General features: G+C 45.3%; 1 protein-coding gene across 2 annotated transcripts in view; it reads left to right on the forward strand.

Annotated features, from left to right (window-relative positions):
• The first annotated feature begins 2,502 nt into the window (after positions 1 to 2,502).
• LRRC2 (leucine rich repeat containing 2) overlaps positions 2,503 to 16,496 on the forward strand; it is a 47,614-nt gene continuing 33,620 nt past the window's right edge. The window contains exons 1-3 of one of the 2 annotated variants that reach the window (XM_061397012.1): positions 2,503 to 2,661; positions 6,573 to 6,708; positions 12,747 to 12,890. In XM_061397012.1, the coding sequence (XP_061252996.1) occupies positions 12,766 to 12,890 (125 nt within the window). In that variant the 5' untranslated portion in view covers positions 2,503 to 2,661; positions 6,573 to 6,708; positions 12,747 to 12,765. The remainder of the gene's footprint in view (positions 2,662 to 6,572; positions 6,709 to 12,746; positions 12,891 to 16,496) is intronic. The other variant, XM_061397011.1, reaches the window with a different exon arrangement.

Consider the following 16,496-nt stretch of genomic DNA (forward strand, 5'->3'; position numbering starts at 1 on the left):
TTTCCACTGTTTCCCTATCTATTTCCCATGAAGTGATGGGACCAGATGCCATGATCTTTGTTTTCTGAATGTTGAGCTTTAAGCCAACTTTTTCACTCTCCACTTTCACTTTCATCAAGAGGCTTTTTAGTTCTTCTTCACCTTCTGCCAAAAGGGTGGTGTCATCTGCATATCTAGGTTATTGATGTTTCTCCCGGCAATCTTGATTCCAGCTTATGCTTCTTCCAGTCCAGTGTTTCTCATGATGTACTCTGCATATAAGTTAAATAAGCAGGGTGACGATATACAGCCTTGATGTGCTCCTTTTCCTATTTGGAACCAGTCTGTTGTTCCATGTCCAGTTCTAACTCTTGCTTCCTGACCTGCATACAGATTTCTCAAGAGGCAGGTCAGGTGGTCTGGTATTCCCATCTCTTTAAGAATTTTCCACAGTTTATTGTGATCCACACAGTCAAGGCTTTGGCATAGTCAATAAAGCAGAAATACATGTTTTTCTGGAACTTTCTTGCTTTTTCGATGATCCAGCGGATATTGGCAATTTGATCTCTGGTTCCTATGCCTTTTCTAAAACCAGCTTGAACATCAGGAAGTTCATGGTTCACGTATTGCTGAAGCCTGGCTTGGAGAATTTTGAGCATTACTTTACTAGCATGTGAGATGAGTGCAATTGTGTGGTAGTTTGAGCATTCTTTGGCATTGCCTTTCTTTGGGATTGGAATGAAAACTGACCTTTTCTTGACCTTTTACATTTCCAAGTAATTTTTAGAACATTTTCCAAATTTCTAAAAATTTCTGCCAGGATTTTGATAAAAGCACATTGATCCTTTAGAATTACTATCTGTGTCATATTGAGTCTTTCAGTCTATGAAGATCTGTTTAGGTGCTGTTTAATTTCTTTAAAAAATTTTTTATTAATAATTTCTATATAGAGATATTATAGAGTTTTGTTGGATCATTCCTAAATATTTATTCTTTTAATGTTAAAGTGAATGGTATCTTTTACTTCCATTTTTGTGGCACTAATTTTTGTATTGATCTTGTATCTAGTGCTCTTAAGAAATTTACATATTAATTAGCTAGCACTGCCATAATAAATACCACAGACCAAGGGTCTTAAACAACAGAACTTAATTTTCTCACAGTTCTGGGGACTAGAAGTCCAAGATCAAGATATTACGAGGTTTGATTTCTTCTGAGTCCTCTCTTCTTGGTATGCACATGGCCATCTTTTTGCTGTGTCTCCCAGAAATTTTACAAACTAAGAAATCTGACCGATATGAGAGGTCAGATCATCAGTGATTATTTCATTATTCTTTTTCATAACTCTCAGTTTTTTTGATTCATTGCATTAACCACAGTTTACCGTTGGATATTTAAATGCTTGTTTAGAGGACACTCTTCCAACAAACTGTGACATTCCAAAGGGCAAGATCCTGTTTAATTCACTACCAAATCCTTAATACCAAACATATTTCCAGGAATATAGTAGGCGCTTAATAAATATTTGGTAAATTAATAGATGAATCCCTGTGGAAGAAAATAAGTATGTATGAGAGATTTCTTTCAGTTAGTTTTATGATTGTAGTTTCCACTTTCGGTAATGATAGAAAAGGTAAATCAAATCTGCAGAAAACAATTAGAAAGTTGGACAAAATAATTTTGAAAATCTGGCTTAATAATCAGTAGATCACTTGGATTCAGTAACTAGTGCAGCCTTCCTGAACCCAGGGCGTTGAGCTCAGGCAGGACTGAGTGACTATGTCAATGTCAACTTAGTATACCATTTTAAATGGTAGCTTAATTAAAATGTCAATAAATAGAAAATGTTCCATATAGAAAATAGTCCCTCAGAAATCAAACTATTTTCTAATTAGAGTTTTTATGTATATACTAGACAAAGGTATTTTGCTATTTTAGGGTGAAGTGTATGAGGAACTGGTGCCATGAAGAGGCACTGAGAGAGGTTGTCTTGGACATGATTACTGCTTATTAAGTGACTATCACATCGTCCCAATGTTGGATATCAGGAAAACATATTTGCCAAATTAGTAAAATCTCTAGACAGAACCTAAACTCACATATGTTTTAGGAAATTAATTTCTTAATTAAATTAAGAAAAAAATGTACCGTGAAACCAAGATTTTAGACATCTGTTGCTTCAAATACTGGGGCGGGGTAGAGGGGGAACCAGCCCTTACATTTCCTTGGTCATATGGCTTTCTTATCTTGGTTTTTGTTTGGTTCCTAGTTTGGCGGGCTAAGAACGCGGCACCCTTGGCCTTCTCTGGCCTGTTTTGTTTAACACGCTTCAGGATTTCCAATGTCAAAAGGCCCGGCCGCCTGCAGGGAGGTGCAGATAATCCCGGGTTGTAGGGCTCAGATTGGCCTGCTTGTCGGCTGCCCTGTGCCAAACCCTCCCCTCCCAAGTCTGTTTTGTCTCATGCCGGGCTGAGTCACATAGAATAGATAGATAGTTTATCAGCACATGTCCTACAGATCATATTATCAGCTTACAAATATAGCCCGTTAGCGCACAGGCGGGCAGGCTCCGTGGTCGGAGCGTTTCCGGCCGCAGCGTGTGGCTGCTGCGGCGTCAACAGGCAGGCTCGGATTCCGCTCAGAGAGCCGCGGCAGGGGTTCAGGTTTGCAGCGTGATCACGGGTAGGTGGGCGTGGGGGGGGTCAGTGCGCGGCAGCTCCTGAACCTGGGGGGACTGTGGGGAAAGCGAGGGAGGGGGTGTGTGGCACCTGCGGACGTGGGGGTCAGTGCCTCCTTGTTTATGTCTGTTCCTGCTGTGCCAAGGCTTGAACGTGGATGCAGGCAAAAGATTCCGCATCTATCTGCGTTTTAGGGCATGGCCTGGAATTGAAGGAGAGCCTGTGGGCGGGCCTGTCCAGGGCGCGGGTCTGTTGGCACCGGCTCCATACATTCCTGCTCCTGCTTAGTGAGTTACTCCCAGCGTCATCCTTGTACCCAAGGGTAAACTCAAAGCCTGCTGGTCCAAAGTGCTGTCCAGGGGAGATAAATCATCTTTGTTTGTGCTTCTTAAGTGCCGGGGAGGGGATGATCAAGTGGCCGGGGAAGTCTGTCCTGCAGGAGAGGCTGGGGATGAGGGTGGGAAAGAGACTGGAAACCCAGAGAATTGTCTAGTTTTGTAAGTAGTTCCACTGTCCTGGTGGCTCTTCTAATGACCAGATCCTCTCTGTTAACTCAGAGGCTGGGTGTTCTCCCAAAGAACCTTCATGGCTGTTAGAGAAAAATCCCCAGATGCTCGTGTATTTTATCTCTTATGCTTATCTTATGTTTAATTGGGAACAATGTGTGTCTTAATTTCTTCTTTTCTTTAAATAACTGACAGCTTTTTGAGCTTTCCAGGTGCCAGGTACTGTCTTAAGCACTTGACACAAATGATCACTCGTGATCCTCCCACTAATCCTGTAGGCTCAGTGCTGCTGTTACAGTGTGTCCGCATGAGAACACTGGGGTTCAGAGAGGTTAGGTAACCGCCTCGGATGCAGGACTCCAGCCCTGCAGGCTGACTCTGAGACTGTCCTCTCGATCCTGGCTGGAGCCTCTGCCTCCCATGGCCAGATTTTCTAGCCTAAAAAAATTACCATAAAATAATGGGTGTCCCCCGGGGGGAACTCTGATCAAGGGACATAAAACATGACTTAATTTAGAATTTGGCTGAAATAGTGTGACTGTTGTGACTGACCTCGCTTGAAGATTTAGCCACTATTTCCCCCACTGTTTCTATCAGAAAACTCACTCTGTGTGCCAACTCTGGGGTCCAGGCCTTATGTGAGGATGGGAAAGAATTTGTGAGCCACTAAAGACCCTCGTCTGCCATGTTATTCTCCCACTGTGCCTTGGTGTCACTGGAAGTTCCTGTTGGTTATAGTCATCCCCTTGGATCCAGCAAGGCTGATGATAGGTGTTTTCTGCACACGGAGAATACACCTGGAAAAACACTTCGGAAGGTCTGGCACCAGTCAGTCCAGGGAATGAGGGTCCCTGGGGGCTCTGAGGCGCAGGTGGGGAGGAGGCAAGCCAGCCCTCTCTCCCTGTGTCTGATCCAGGTGACCCCTGATACCTGCTCCCTCCTCCCCTGTTTGCTACTGTCCCCGCTCCCAGCCTCACAGAGGCAGCATCAAGACTGGCTTGGAACCTGAATTGTGGGGTTAGTTGAGTCTCCTCCCAGACTCCTCCAGATCCTCTCCACTCTAAATTCTCTGAGATGAAGCCCTGCCGCCTTCCAGCCCAGTCTGTCATTTGACCAAGAGTGAGAAGACTGGGTGACCCATAAGCCTCCCCTCCTACCTGGAACCCTGTCCTGTGACTCTAAGTGGACACTAGAGTTCTGGGCCAAAGGACGTGTTCTTCCGTCACCCTCTGGCTTGGGATAGCGGACGATTCTGTAAAGTGGTTCTGATATACCTGACTTGGGGAGGGAGCACAGAAAACCATTCAACTAAACCCAGAAGAATAGTCCTTTCCGCTCTCTCACAGTCCCTGTGGGACTATCCAGCCTCCTCCCAACATACTTCAGGGCATCTGTTCCCTTCTGGCTCCCACAGCAGCTCCTTCAGTCTGTGTTGTCGAATCCACACGCTGCACTGAAATGTATCCCTTTAAACATCTGTTCATCCCTCCAGATTGAGAGCTCAGAGGCAAGGACGTCCATCTTTCTGCATTTAATGAGTGTTCCTAAATGTCAGTTATTTAGGGTTCCTGGGAATCAACGAGCAGAAATACACACCAAGTAAACAGGCTGCATACCCGGGGTTTCTGTGTCGAGATTCAGAAGCAGGAGCCTGGAGCCTGGAGCCCTCTCTAGTTCCTGTGTCTGTTACTGTGTCTGTGACTTAGCATCAAGGGCTGACTTGAAGGGTCAGGCTCTGAGCCCCAGTCTGGAGCCCCTCGGGTGGCAGCTCCTGTCAGTAAACCATGTTTCTGTCCATCGACGGGCAGATAAAGTATAATTGAACAAATGGTCGAATGATTCAAGTTGTATGATATGCTGTGAAGTAAGTAAGGAATAGTCTGAGAGACAGAACAGCAGGGGGCTCTGCCTTAGACAAAGAGGCCACACTAACGAGAGAACAGCAGAAGCTGAGTCCAAGGGTGTAGGGGTTGGGGGAGTTGTTTCGACGGGGGAAACGTCTAGGCCGAGGGAGCCACGTGTGCTGTCTGAGGAGGGACAAGGCAGGGGGTGGATGAGGCAGGGGATGGACAGGCTCTGTGGAGGAGAGCAGAGGGGGCGAGTGGGGGGTATGGCTGAGGGGAGGTCACGCCAGGGTCTTATTGGGCCCTGTGAGGAGCTGGGATCTCCCTCTCAGCCCAGAGGGAAGTCTCTGGAGGACTTGGGCCAGGTGGCAGCATGGTCTGGTCCTCCTCAGATGGTGATGCTCACCATTGTGTAGCAAATGGATTGGACGCGGGTGAGTAGGAAGTCAGGAGACCAGCTGTGAGGCTTTTGCACAACTGGGGCCAGATGTGGCATGGATTGGTGGTGAGAAACGCGTGCCCTCTAAGACCTACAGGATAGGTTGGATGTGTAAATGAGTGTGTGTGTGTGTGTGTGTGCATGTCTTCATAGTGGGTGATCAGGGTGAGGAAACAGCATAAAGAAATGACCTCCAGATGAATGTGAAGTCATTGTCAAGCTGGGGAATTAAGGCAGCCAGGGATGGATAGATTCTAGATGAGTAAGTTTGGAGGGAATCGTGTTTCTTTTGAGATATGTGTGAGAAGTGGGTATGTCAAGGAAGCATAGACACCAGATGTCACTATAAATTAAGACTAATTTTTATAAGTGCATCCTTTGTACTATATTACTATTTATTTATTGCTGTATAAAAATTATCCCAACATTTAAAAGGATAAACATTTGTTTTCCCATACTTTTGAAGGGTTCAAAACCAGGAGTGCCTTAGCTGAATGATTCTGGCTCAGGGTCTCTCATGAAGTCTAGATTTTGGCCAGGGCTACAGTCATCTGAAGGCTTGACGGAGGCTTGAGGACCACTCACGTGGCCGTTGCCAGGAGTCCTCAATTTCTCTCATGAAATTTCTCACACGGAATTTCTCCATACGGCTGCTTGACCACCTCAGGACATGGTGGCTGGCTTTCCCCAGAGTGAGTGAGCTGAGGGAGAGGGTGATGACTCACCTCAGAAGTCACACACCATCACTTTTACCACATCATAGTCATTAGAAGCGAGTCCAGAAGACCAGCCCAAGGTCAAGGAGAGAGGAATTAAGCTCTAGCCTTTTAAAAAGAAGAAAGTCGACGCATTTGTGCGTGTCATTTAGAGCTCTCACATCCACTAGAACTTTGTGTCCAGGAAAAACAAAGCCATTCTGGGAGCAGAGAGGAGGCCGATTCAGGAACAGGGGAGCAGGTGCCACCCAGTCAGCAGCCTGGGGGAATGAAAGCTGCTCTCTCTTATTGTTCACGAAAGCTGGGGTCGGCAAAGGATCACCCACAGGCTGGGCACAGGGGCACTGCCAGGGCAACGTGAGCCGTGGAGACCAAACCGGAGTAACGCCCTTTGTTCCCGTTCCCCCTAGGCTCTCAGCACCTGTCTACCTGGCCAGCCATATCTCAGTGCTGCCCAGGGCCCACACTGGTTGCCATTCACATATTTGAGACTCTACTGCTGGCAACTGCCAGGCCCCAAGCAGTCGACTTTCTGCTTGAGAGTTGGTGAGTTAGCGTGTCACTGACCTTCAGCCCGATGTCCAGCCTGAGATGAGTGGGAGGGGAGGACACACAGGCATCACTGGGGCAGAGAGCGAAGCTGACTATAGTGGGTCCCCCCTCCTCTGCCCCATGCTTGTGGCCTGCCAAGCCTTTTCCTCTTTGATCTGTTGCTCGCTCTGGTCCTGAGAACGTGTCCAGTGGGCAGCAACTGGGCAGAAGCATAGATGCGAGCTCATTGCTTGGGCAGGCCCATGCCAGACAGGCAGGAAGACCAGGCATTTTCTCTTTTGTTATATAAGTACTTTCATAGAATATTTACTATCGTGCCCTTTACTAAAAGTTTGCTGATCTTGCAGTAAAGCAAATGGTTTTTCCAGGGAAAAAAAACTTTGTTTCCACAATGAATCCAACCTATGAGCATCTCTGAAGGTTGACCTTGTCACTCAGGGCCTGAAACACTGGAGGGGAGTGAACCTGACCACACTTTATACCTGTGCCCTTTTCTGTCATAGTGAGGGACACATTGGATCCCTCCCCTCTCACAGTCCCAAGTATTTTCTTCTCTGGAAGGTGCTCTGTGGTTGTAGACCTTATGGCCAAATCTAGGGAGACTTGTTCTCATGAGTCTGTGCTCACCTTGTGAAGCCAGATCTCCAGCAGAGAACTGGCATGAGAGTCCTCTTGGAACCATGAATCCTTGCTGTTAAGTTCACTGTGGGCCCAGCCTAAAGCTCTGCCTTCTTATGCTGCCTCAGGAGAGTCTCCTTGGTTGTAGTGTTTTCTCTGAGAGGTTAATGTTTTCTTTGTGTTCAGGGTTTGCAGACTGGACCCTGAAGAGGTTAATTTTTCTCTTCTGCTATGGTATAGTATTGCTGTTTTTCAGTCGCTCAGTAGTGTCTGACTCTTTGCAACCCCATGGACTGTAGCCCACCAGGCTCCTCTGTCCATGAGTTTCTCCAGGCAAGAATACTGGAGTAGGTTACCATTTCCTTCTCCGGGGATCTTCTCGACCTAGGAATAGTGGATTCTTTACCACTGAGCCACCCGGGAAACCTTTGGTGTAGTATACTTTGGTGATATTTCTATAGCTCTACAGAAAGTTAATGCTTAGAAAATTGCATTTTATGTAATTACCTGAAAGAGTGGACTGAATGGAGGTCATGGTACAAAGAAGAGATTAACTTTGTGAATTTGCCAGGGGACTCTCATTCCCCCCAGGCTGCTAAGCAAGTGGCTCCTGCGTCCATCCTTGAATCTGCCTCCTCTCTGGCTTCCCCATCCCTGCCCTGGCTCCAAATGGCTTTTTATCCCTGGATGGAATGACTCATGGGCTCTTGTCTTAAAACCACTTTCCCAGTCTCAGCCCCACCCATAGGGCTATGACCTCCTGGGTTAAGGTCAAACCTGTTCAGTTGTCCAGGGGCCCCTGGACTTCAGCCCTGTCCTGCACAGGGTGCCAGCAGCTGGGCTGGACCTGGGACTCAGGAGCTGGTGTTCCTCCGTTTCCCAGGATCTCTGCTTCTTACAGTGTAGATCCCCAGCATACAGTCACCACTTACTGTACTTAGAGTCTCTAGTTTTCATTATGCATATTTGTAAGTGGAACATCTGACAGGCAAAACTTTGACTTAAATCCTGGCACATTCAGAACCCCCTTAGTTGAAGGATGCTGCTGCTAAGTCGCTTCAGTCGTGTACGACTCTGTGTGACCCCATAGACGGTTGCCCACCAGGCTCTCCCGTCCCTGGGATTCTCCAGGCAAGAACACTGGAGTCGGTTGCCATTTCTTTCTCCAATGCATGAAAGGGAAAAGTGAAAGTGAAGTCGCTCTGTCGTGTCCGACTCTTCGTGACTCCATGGTCTGCAGCCTACCAGGCACCTCCGTCCATGGGATTTTCCAGGAAGAGTACTGGAGTGGGGTGCCATTGCCTTCTCCAAGTTGAAGGATAGTACCTCTTTTTCTGCTTGGCAGAAAATGAAAATAATTAACGTGGCTAGATGACAATCAGGATAGACACTTTCCCACCAAAATACTGAGACTAATGTTGGTTTAGTGAAAAGTGTTAGTCACTCAGTTGTATCCAACTCTTTGTGACCACATGAACTGTAGCCCACCAAGCTCCTCTGTTCATGGACTTCTCCAGACACGTATAATGGAGTGGGTTGGCCATTCTCTTCTCCAAGGGATCTTCCTAACCTAGGGACTGAATCTGGGTCTCCTGCATCGCAGGCAGATTCTTTACTGTCCGAGCCACCAGGTTTACAACTATTTAAAAATATAACACAAAGGCATCAAGAAGAGGCAATCTCTGTAATTCAGGGACTTTAATTACATATCTCTAAATGCATAGAAATTAATGTACAGATCTGGTTACTTTTTGTGGATTTACTGACCTAAGAAAATTAAAGAAATACCACAAAAGAATCGGAGCCATGACTGGCTGATCTAGAATACACACCCTGGACAGCAGGCGAGGCTTCCAGCTTTGGTTATTCTTGGATGACTGGCTGTCTACACTACTCAAAAGCAGTTCACTTTACTTTGGCCTTCTGGTTTGCTTTTATTTGTAGACTTGGATTATGTACAGAGATTTCCTCAAAGAAACTAGGCTGCCTGATTCTTTCTCTTTTAACAAGTATTCTCCATTACTGGCTATAGTCTTTAACTTCTTGTTTTCAAGCTGATGCTTGGCATTCCTTTATGAAAGCTTTTTTGTCAAAAGTCAAAGCCTTAAGACTTTTGCAGCTTAGGGGAATTCCCTAGTGGTCTAGCGGTTAGGATTCTGTGCTTTCACTGCAGAAGATGTGGGTTCAATCCCTGGTTGGGGAACTAGGATACCACAAGCCACAAGGTGTGGCTCTAAAAAAAAAAAGTGCTCCTGAGCTAAAGGTAGCAGAGCAGGGAAAGTGGTGAAAGGAAAATTAAATACAGAGATTTCTGGTTTGGAGTAAGATGGAACAGGCAGATTCTTTACTGTCTGAGTCAGCAGGGAAGCCCAAGATGGAGCAAGCACACTTAACCCATCCTTCCCACTAAATGCAGCTTTAAAACCTGGACATCCTGCACAGAACGGCAATATGAAGTCCCTGGAAAGTAAACAGTTGCAAGAGAAGAAGGGAAGGACACCAGAATTCAAAATAGCACAGAACCTGTGGTCTCTTCCCTATTTTTCCCCCTCAAGTATTCCCGAGCCTGGACTCAAGGCAGCCTGAAACCCAGAATTAAAGACAAAGTACTTAATTTTGCTCCAGGAGTGAGAATGGGGCTCCTAATGCTCAGAGACTGGGGAGTAAATCCCTCTCTTTTACCTTTTTCTTTTCTCCACTCTCTCATGCCTCAGCCGGCACAGGATTGTGTAGCAGGAGCTGTGAAGGACAATGGATAGTGGAGGACATCAGTCACCCAGACTATGAGAGAAAGGATCCTTCCTTTCTGATCAGTGAAACTGTGGTCCCCAGAGGGTGGAGGGAGCTCTCATTGAGTTTCCCCTCTCACTGTCCTCCTGCTGCTGGAACCAGTACAGTTGTAGGACATGCACAGTGAAGCAGGGTAGCTAAAGTCTCAGGTCTCCGACCAGAGGACTGAAAAGGGAGCCCCAGGAATCTGGAAGGACCAGAGAGACATAAAGAGGGAGTGGCTGTGGAGAACAACTCTGAAAGGTTGCTTATGAACTCCTGGGCTCATCCCCGAGCTGCACCTCTTCGGATCTGACCCTAAACAGCATGTCCAAGTCTGTTAGAACGGACCACCAGGATGGACCATCAGACCGTCCCAGGTGGCCACTAGGTGGCGCCCGTGGAGCAGCTGAATAGTGCTGCCAAGTCAAGCGGGATCTGCTGTGTGACTCACAACCTCAGGGGGCAGGTTGGAATTCGAGGTCTGAACCCAACCAAACTAATCACCTGCTGTGTGAGCTATCACCTTATTGCCTCTCAGCTCAGAGTGCATCCTTCAATGTGTGAATTCTGTGGTGTACGATGGAATTCCTCTAAGTATTTGTCCTCTGAAGTGAACATCATGTTAACCTTTCTCCGGAGAGGACACTGCAGGGACCGTGTAGTAGGAAGAGTGAAATGAAGTCGCTCAGTTGTGTCCGACTCTTTGCGACCCCATGGACAGTAGCCTACCAGGCTCCGCCGTCCATGGGATTTCCCAGGCAAGAATACTGGAGTGGGCTGCCATTTCCTTCTCCAGGGGATCTTTCCAACCCAGGGATCGAACCCGGGTCTCCTGCATTGCAGACAGATGCTTTACCGTCTGAGCCACCAGGGAAGAGGTTTCCTGCTTTTCTCGTGGTGGGTGGCCTACAAGACGAGAGGAAGCTTTTTGCAAATCATACATCTGGCAAAGGACCAGTATCTGGAATATGTAGAGAACGGCCACAACTCAACAGTAAAAAGACAAACAGCCCAATTTAAAAAATGAGCAGAGAATCTGACTAGCCATTTCTCCCGAGAAGGTATACAAATGGCCAATAAGCACATAAAAAGATGTTCAGCATCATTAGCTGTCAGGGAAATGCAAACCACAAGACTCCCTTCACACCCACTGCGATGGCTGTAATACCAAGAGAGATATTAACCATGTCAGCGAGTATGTGGAGCTACTGGGACGCTTAGACACTGCAGATGGGAATGTAAAATGGTGCAAGTGCTTTGGAAAACAGCCTGGCAGTTCCTGAAAAAGTTAAACATAGAATTGACATAGGACTCTCCAGTTCTACTCCTGGGTATTTACCCAAGAGAACTGAAAACATATGTCCACACAAAAACTTGCATCATTTGCGCCTTTGTCAAAAATTTCCTTTAGGTAAAAGGGAGACAAAAGACAGTCCCAGATGTCAGAAAGGAAAGAAGGGAATCAGTTGAGGTCAGTATTTTCAGCTCTTCAGACTAAACTCATGGACCTCAGATGTTCAGCTGCACAAACATAAGCCAATTCTCCCACTCATGTTGGCAAGCCATTTGTGGAGAGCACACACTTGAGGCAGAAGAGGAAATATTTGGTTTTGTATCCTCACTGACTGCTATTTAAAAAGTGTCTGGAATTGGAACAGAGAATATTCACAGCCATACTATTTGCCAACTGACGCTCTGTGTATTTTGCAGATCAGGAAATGGATTTAGCCAGATTTCAATGCTGTAGGTAAGGGAAGTTTAAAACAATATCTAGAAACTTGTGTTACTTCAATAAGGAAGAAAGTATGCCTTAATGGAATGAATATTGAAATGTACCTTGATTTTTTTTTTTTTTTTTTGCAGTGAGCAAATCATCACTTAAACAGTAAAGATGAGGTGGGAAAATAAAAAGAAGAGAGAAATGTCACTGAGTGGGCTGAGAGTAAGGCAACCTGGGTGCAAATCTTTTATTCGCTTTCATTCTTTCATTTACTCACTTATTCTTTCAATAAATATTTATGGAGAGCCTACTATGTGCCAGGTGGTGATGACCAAGATGTACCTGAGTCTGAATTTTCTTGCATTTAGAAAACCACATAAACAGAGATCAGCAGCTTGTGAGGGTTCATGTCACAGGAAAAACCTATAGGACAAGTGCCCAGGCTGTGTGGCTAGTCCCAGGCAGGAAAATGCTCAGTGGGGTTTGGTACAATGCTTGGTTTGTTACTTAATGGTGGTTGGTGTTTAGCCTCAGATAACTGGCATGTGTGTTTTAATTAATTCATCAAATTTATCTTTGAGCATGTTACAATGTATTTGGAAGATCAGATTCCAATAAATTTAATAAAATGTAGAACCATGAAGCTTGAGGAATGCCAAGGGGGCTTTGGGAACCCATGTTTCAGCGGAGGGGTAAAGAGATAAGTGTGACGTTCTAGAGGAGATGACCTCAGTTGAGTGCTGAATTTTGACTTACAGACAAGAGTCCTCTCAGACCTTAAGGACATTAGAAACTGCCATTCTGGAAGCAACAGGGCATTTCACCATTAGTGATAAAATTGATTCACTCATATTTTAAAGTTCAAGTTAAAACTATTTTCTTCTCTGTGTGTATGAAGCTGACATATATGTTTCTTAAACAGGTAATTTCATGCTTCCAAAATGGGACATAAAGTGGTCGTATTTGACATTTCCGTCGTCAGAGCCTTGTGGGAAACTCGTGTCAAGAAGCACAAAGCCTGGCAGAAGAAGGAGGCAGAAAGGCTTGAGAAAAGCGCTTTGGAAAAGTATGTGTTCTCTGTATTTGCTTTGCACTGTCTTCAGCGAATAGGGAGGCTGCAGTTATGCTATGGAGGGGGTGCCTCTCCTCGGAGATTTCTCCCTGTCAGTGACATGTGCTCATTGGACTTCAAAATCTGTTGCCCACAATGAACGTTTGATTCCTATAACAGTAATACGCATAGCTATAAGGACCCACACGCATTGCAGGCACTGTGCTAGCCATGGAAAGACAGCAGTGACACGATAAATGTCTCCATAGTGAATCCTGAGAAGACCGCGCACCTCACCTCAGCAGGCTGTCTGATGCTCTCCCCCTGTGTGGCCGTGTGAGGGCTGCTGTCTGTCCTGCCCTCAGCCCTCCCCTGTTGAGCTGAACACTAGATAAGAATCATTGCGTCGAGCCCGTTTTTACCTGGATTGGAGTGATGTGGTTTGACTGCTATCACACACTTGTGAAGTATGAGTAAAAGAGAGTTATTGTGTCTGTGTAAACTAAGTTGAGTGCTTTGGAAAAACTACGTGTGTGATCAGTATGAACCACACAACTGAATTAACACTGTGCAAGACGGATACAGGTACAGTGAGCTAGAAAGGGTGCACATTCAGGTGGCTTTGCACATCTGTAATTTTTACTCCTTGTGAAGAAACTCAAACTAGAAGTCTTGGATGGTGTGTTATGGGTGTGGTTTACATAAGAAAGGCAGAGTGGGATTCTGATTGCAGATCCATTCTCAAAGGCGGTCCATGACAGCCATACAAGTTGGCAAATGGTGACATATGTTGGTGCTTTAGGATAAAATCAAAATGTGTAGGATGTGAATGTCTCTTTATTCTTGGTTCTCCACTTCTCTGAACTATTTTGACCAAACAAATACCTATTCTGATCATGCTGGATAATGAAGCTGCTACCTGTAACCATCACTGTGAGGGGCTCTGTTACCTCACTTCGTGGTGTTTCATTTTGTAACTGTTGTTTGTCCCCACACTTCAATGTTATAAGTAGAGATCAAATAGAGAGCATCATTCTACATGAATGAAACTCAGTCACTTATAGGGAGAGCTAGAGATGTTATTGTTAGGCTCTAAGTGAGGAATTTTTCATCCAATGAGGCTATTGCCATCTAGGCTAAGCCTGTGGGCTCGTTGCCTAAGGAAAGAGTTTTTATTTGCACATTTACTGATTTAATTAATAGAGTCCTAATGACATTATTTTGTATGTTTACATTGTATTTGAAGTTCTACTAAAATTGACTCCAGGGGGAGATTATTCAGTTACTAACATGAGTGATAGAGTATAAAGACAGTGACATTTTATTTATGTTAGTTACTCTCAAGGAAGAGAATGGCATTGTAAAAATAGTTGATATTGTGACTTTCCTATCATTAGGTTTCAAAGGGACTAAGACATAAACATTTAAAAAAGAAATCCAAAGAAGATTTAGTACTTAAGTATTTTTAAAGTTGCATATCTGATTTCCTTTTTTTCTCTGTTCTATGTTGACTACCAAGATACGTGAAATAGTCACATCAATTTGTAATTTGTGATATAGGGAAGATGTATTGGGTAGGACTGAATGGATATCTTTTCATCGCATTGCCAGAATCTACTTTCAGGTTCAGCCTAAGAAATGAAGAAGGAAAAATTAGAAACATTGGTCTGAAAAGTGCTCAGTGCATAGAAGGCCTCGCTGTGGCTGTGCTGTTGGCTGTGAAATTTCTGGAGGGCTTCTTCTGTTAATTCAACCAGTATCTTGTATCTAGGGTCTGGCCTGAATCCCTGACTGCTATTAGAGCTAGAGCTACAGGCAAATATTTAAGTTCATTTTTATCAGATGATATTAAAATATTTAAATTATACGAAAAACTAATAATGAAAAGCAAATCACCCCAAGCCCCTGCTAGTATTTCCCAGAGGAGTCCACTTCTAACCTTTTTCAGCATTTTCTTCTGGTATTAAGTTCCTATCTCTCCATGTGCTGGTATTTTTAAATGTATCTGTTTTATTACATTGTTTGGTGCAGTGGTAAAGAATCTGCCTGCCAATGCAAGAGATGTGGGTTTGATCCCTGGGTTGGGAAGATCCTCTGGAGTCAGAAATGGCAACCCACTGCAGTATTCTTGCTTGGAAAACTCCATGGACAGAAGAGTCTGGCAGGCTACAGTCCATGGGGTCACAAAGAGTTGGAGATGACTGAGCACGCATGACATTATTTATAGACTTCACGTATAGATCCCAAAGCACCGGCTAGTTGATTACCCAGTGCTATTCTCCAGCTCAGCTCCCTGTGACTAAGACCTTCGTAGTAGTGTGCTAGCCAATGCCATCAGCAAGATGGTTTTCTCAAATGCTCCTGTTCTCCTAGAGTAATGACAAAGCATGAAACTCCACTGATACCTGAAGTGATTTCTGAAGAGCAAAAAGTCTGATTAAGGGGGAAACATTTGCACATAGTCCTGGGGAACCAGCCCTGTAGAGATATGGGATCAAGAACTCCAAGCCGCCATAATAGCAAATGCAAACACCCTCAGGCAGGGGTTTGCCTGGGTGGTTCAGGGAAGAGCCAGGAGGCTAGAGTGACTGGGCCAGAAAAAGTAAGGGAGGGAGCAGAAGTGGATGAGGTCAGACAGGCAAGGGGAGGGCACAGACCTGCAGGGCCTTAGGCCATAGTGAGACAACTGCTTTATTGGGTGAAACAGAAACCAGTGAGAGATGCGGCCAGAGGCATGACGTGGTGTGACGGACACTGTCACAGGTCCACTCAAAATGCTGGATGGGTGTAGACTGTCGGGAGGCAAGAGTGTTCCCTGCTTAAAGACACTGGTGACTTGGACCAGGATGGGAGCAGTTAAGATGGTGAGGAGTGGCCAGATTCTGGTAAAAATGACCTTATTTGCTGATGGGCTTGATGAAAGAAAGCACAGAGTCAAAGATGACCCTGAAGTTTGGGGTCAGAGCACCTGGGAAGTCTTTTTACTAAAATGGAGAAAGAAGCAAGTTTAGCAGGTGGAGATAGGAGTTTGGGTTGGAACTTGTCAACTTTGGGATGCCTTTTACTTATTCAGGGGGAGCTGTTGGGAGGCAAGGAGGCTGGATTCACTGAGGACGCCTTGGCTGGAATGATATAATTGGGCCTTGTCAGCATATAGATGTATTAAATGCCAAGAGACAAGAATGTCTGCAGACAAGGATGATCTGTATCGCTATTAATTTTCTACAAGTTAACTTCAATCCCTGCTGAATTGTAACATAGCTTAGCCTAGTCAATGACAAAGGTGCATACCCCTATAGGATTGGATAAAATCCACCAGGGCTCTGGCATTCCAAATATCTACCAGTCTCTTGCTTTCTTGAGCCTTCCATTTTTTTTCTTACAATTGACAGTGTTTGGTAGTCAGGGAAAAGCCCTGGCCTCAGAGATGTTCCCACGCCAGACTCTTTGCTCTGTTCCTGCCCTTCCTGATGCCTTGGCTCCTGGGTTTGCCTGAGACCCCAGAGCCAACTGTGATTCTAGTGCATTTCTCCTTCAGGTACCGCTTGAGAGTTTCCATGCTAGGACTGACCCTCTACTACAGGGTTTTCATCTGTTTGTTCGCTCAGCATTTGTGTTGCC

This window comes from Bos javanicus, chromosome 22, assembly GCF_032452875.1.
Source record: "Bos javanicus breed banteng chromosome 22, ARS-OSU_banteng_1.0, whole genome shotgun sequence".
NCBI classification, from domain to species: domain Eukaryota; kingdom Metazoa; phylum Chordata; class Mammalia; order Artiodactyla; family Bovidae; genus Bos; species Bos javanicus.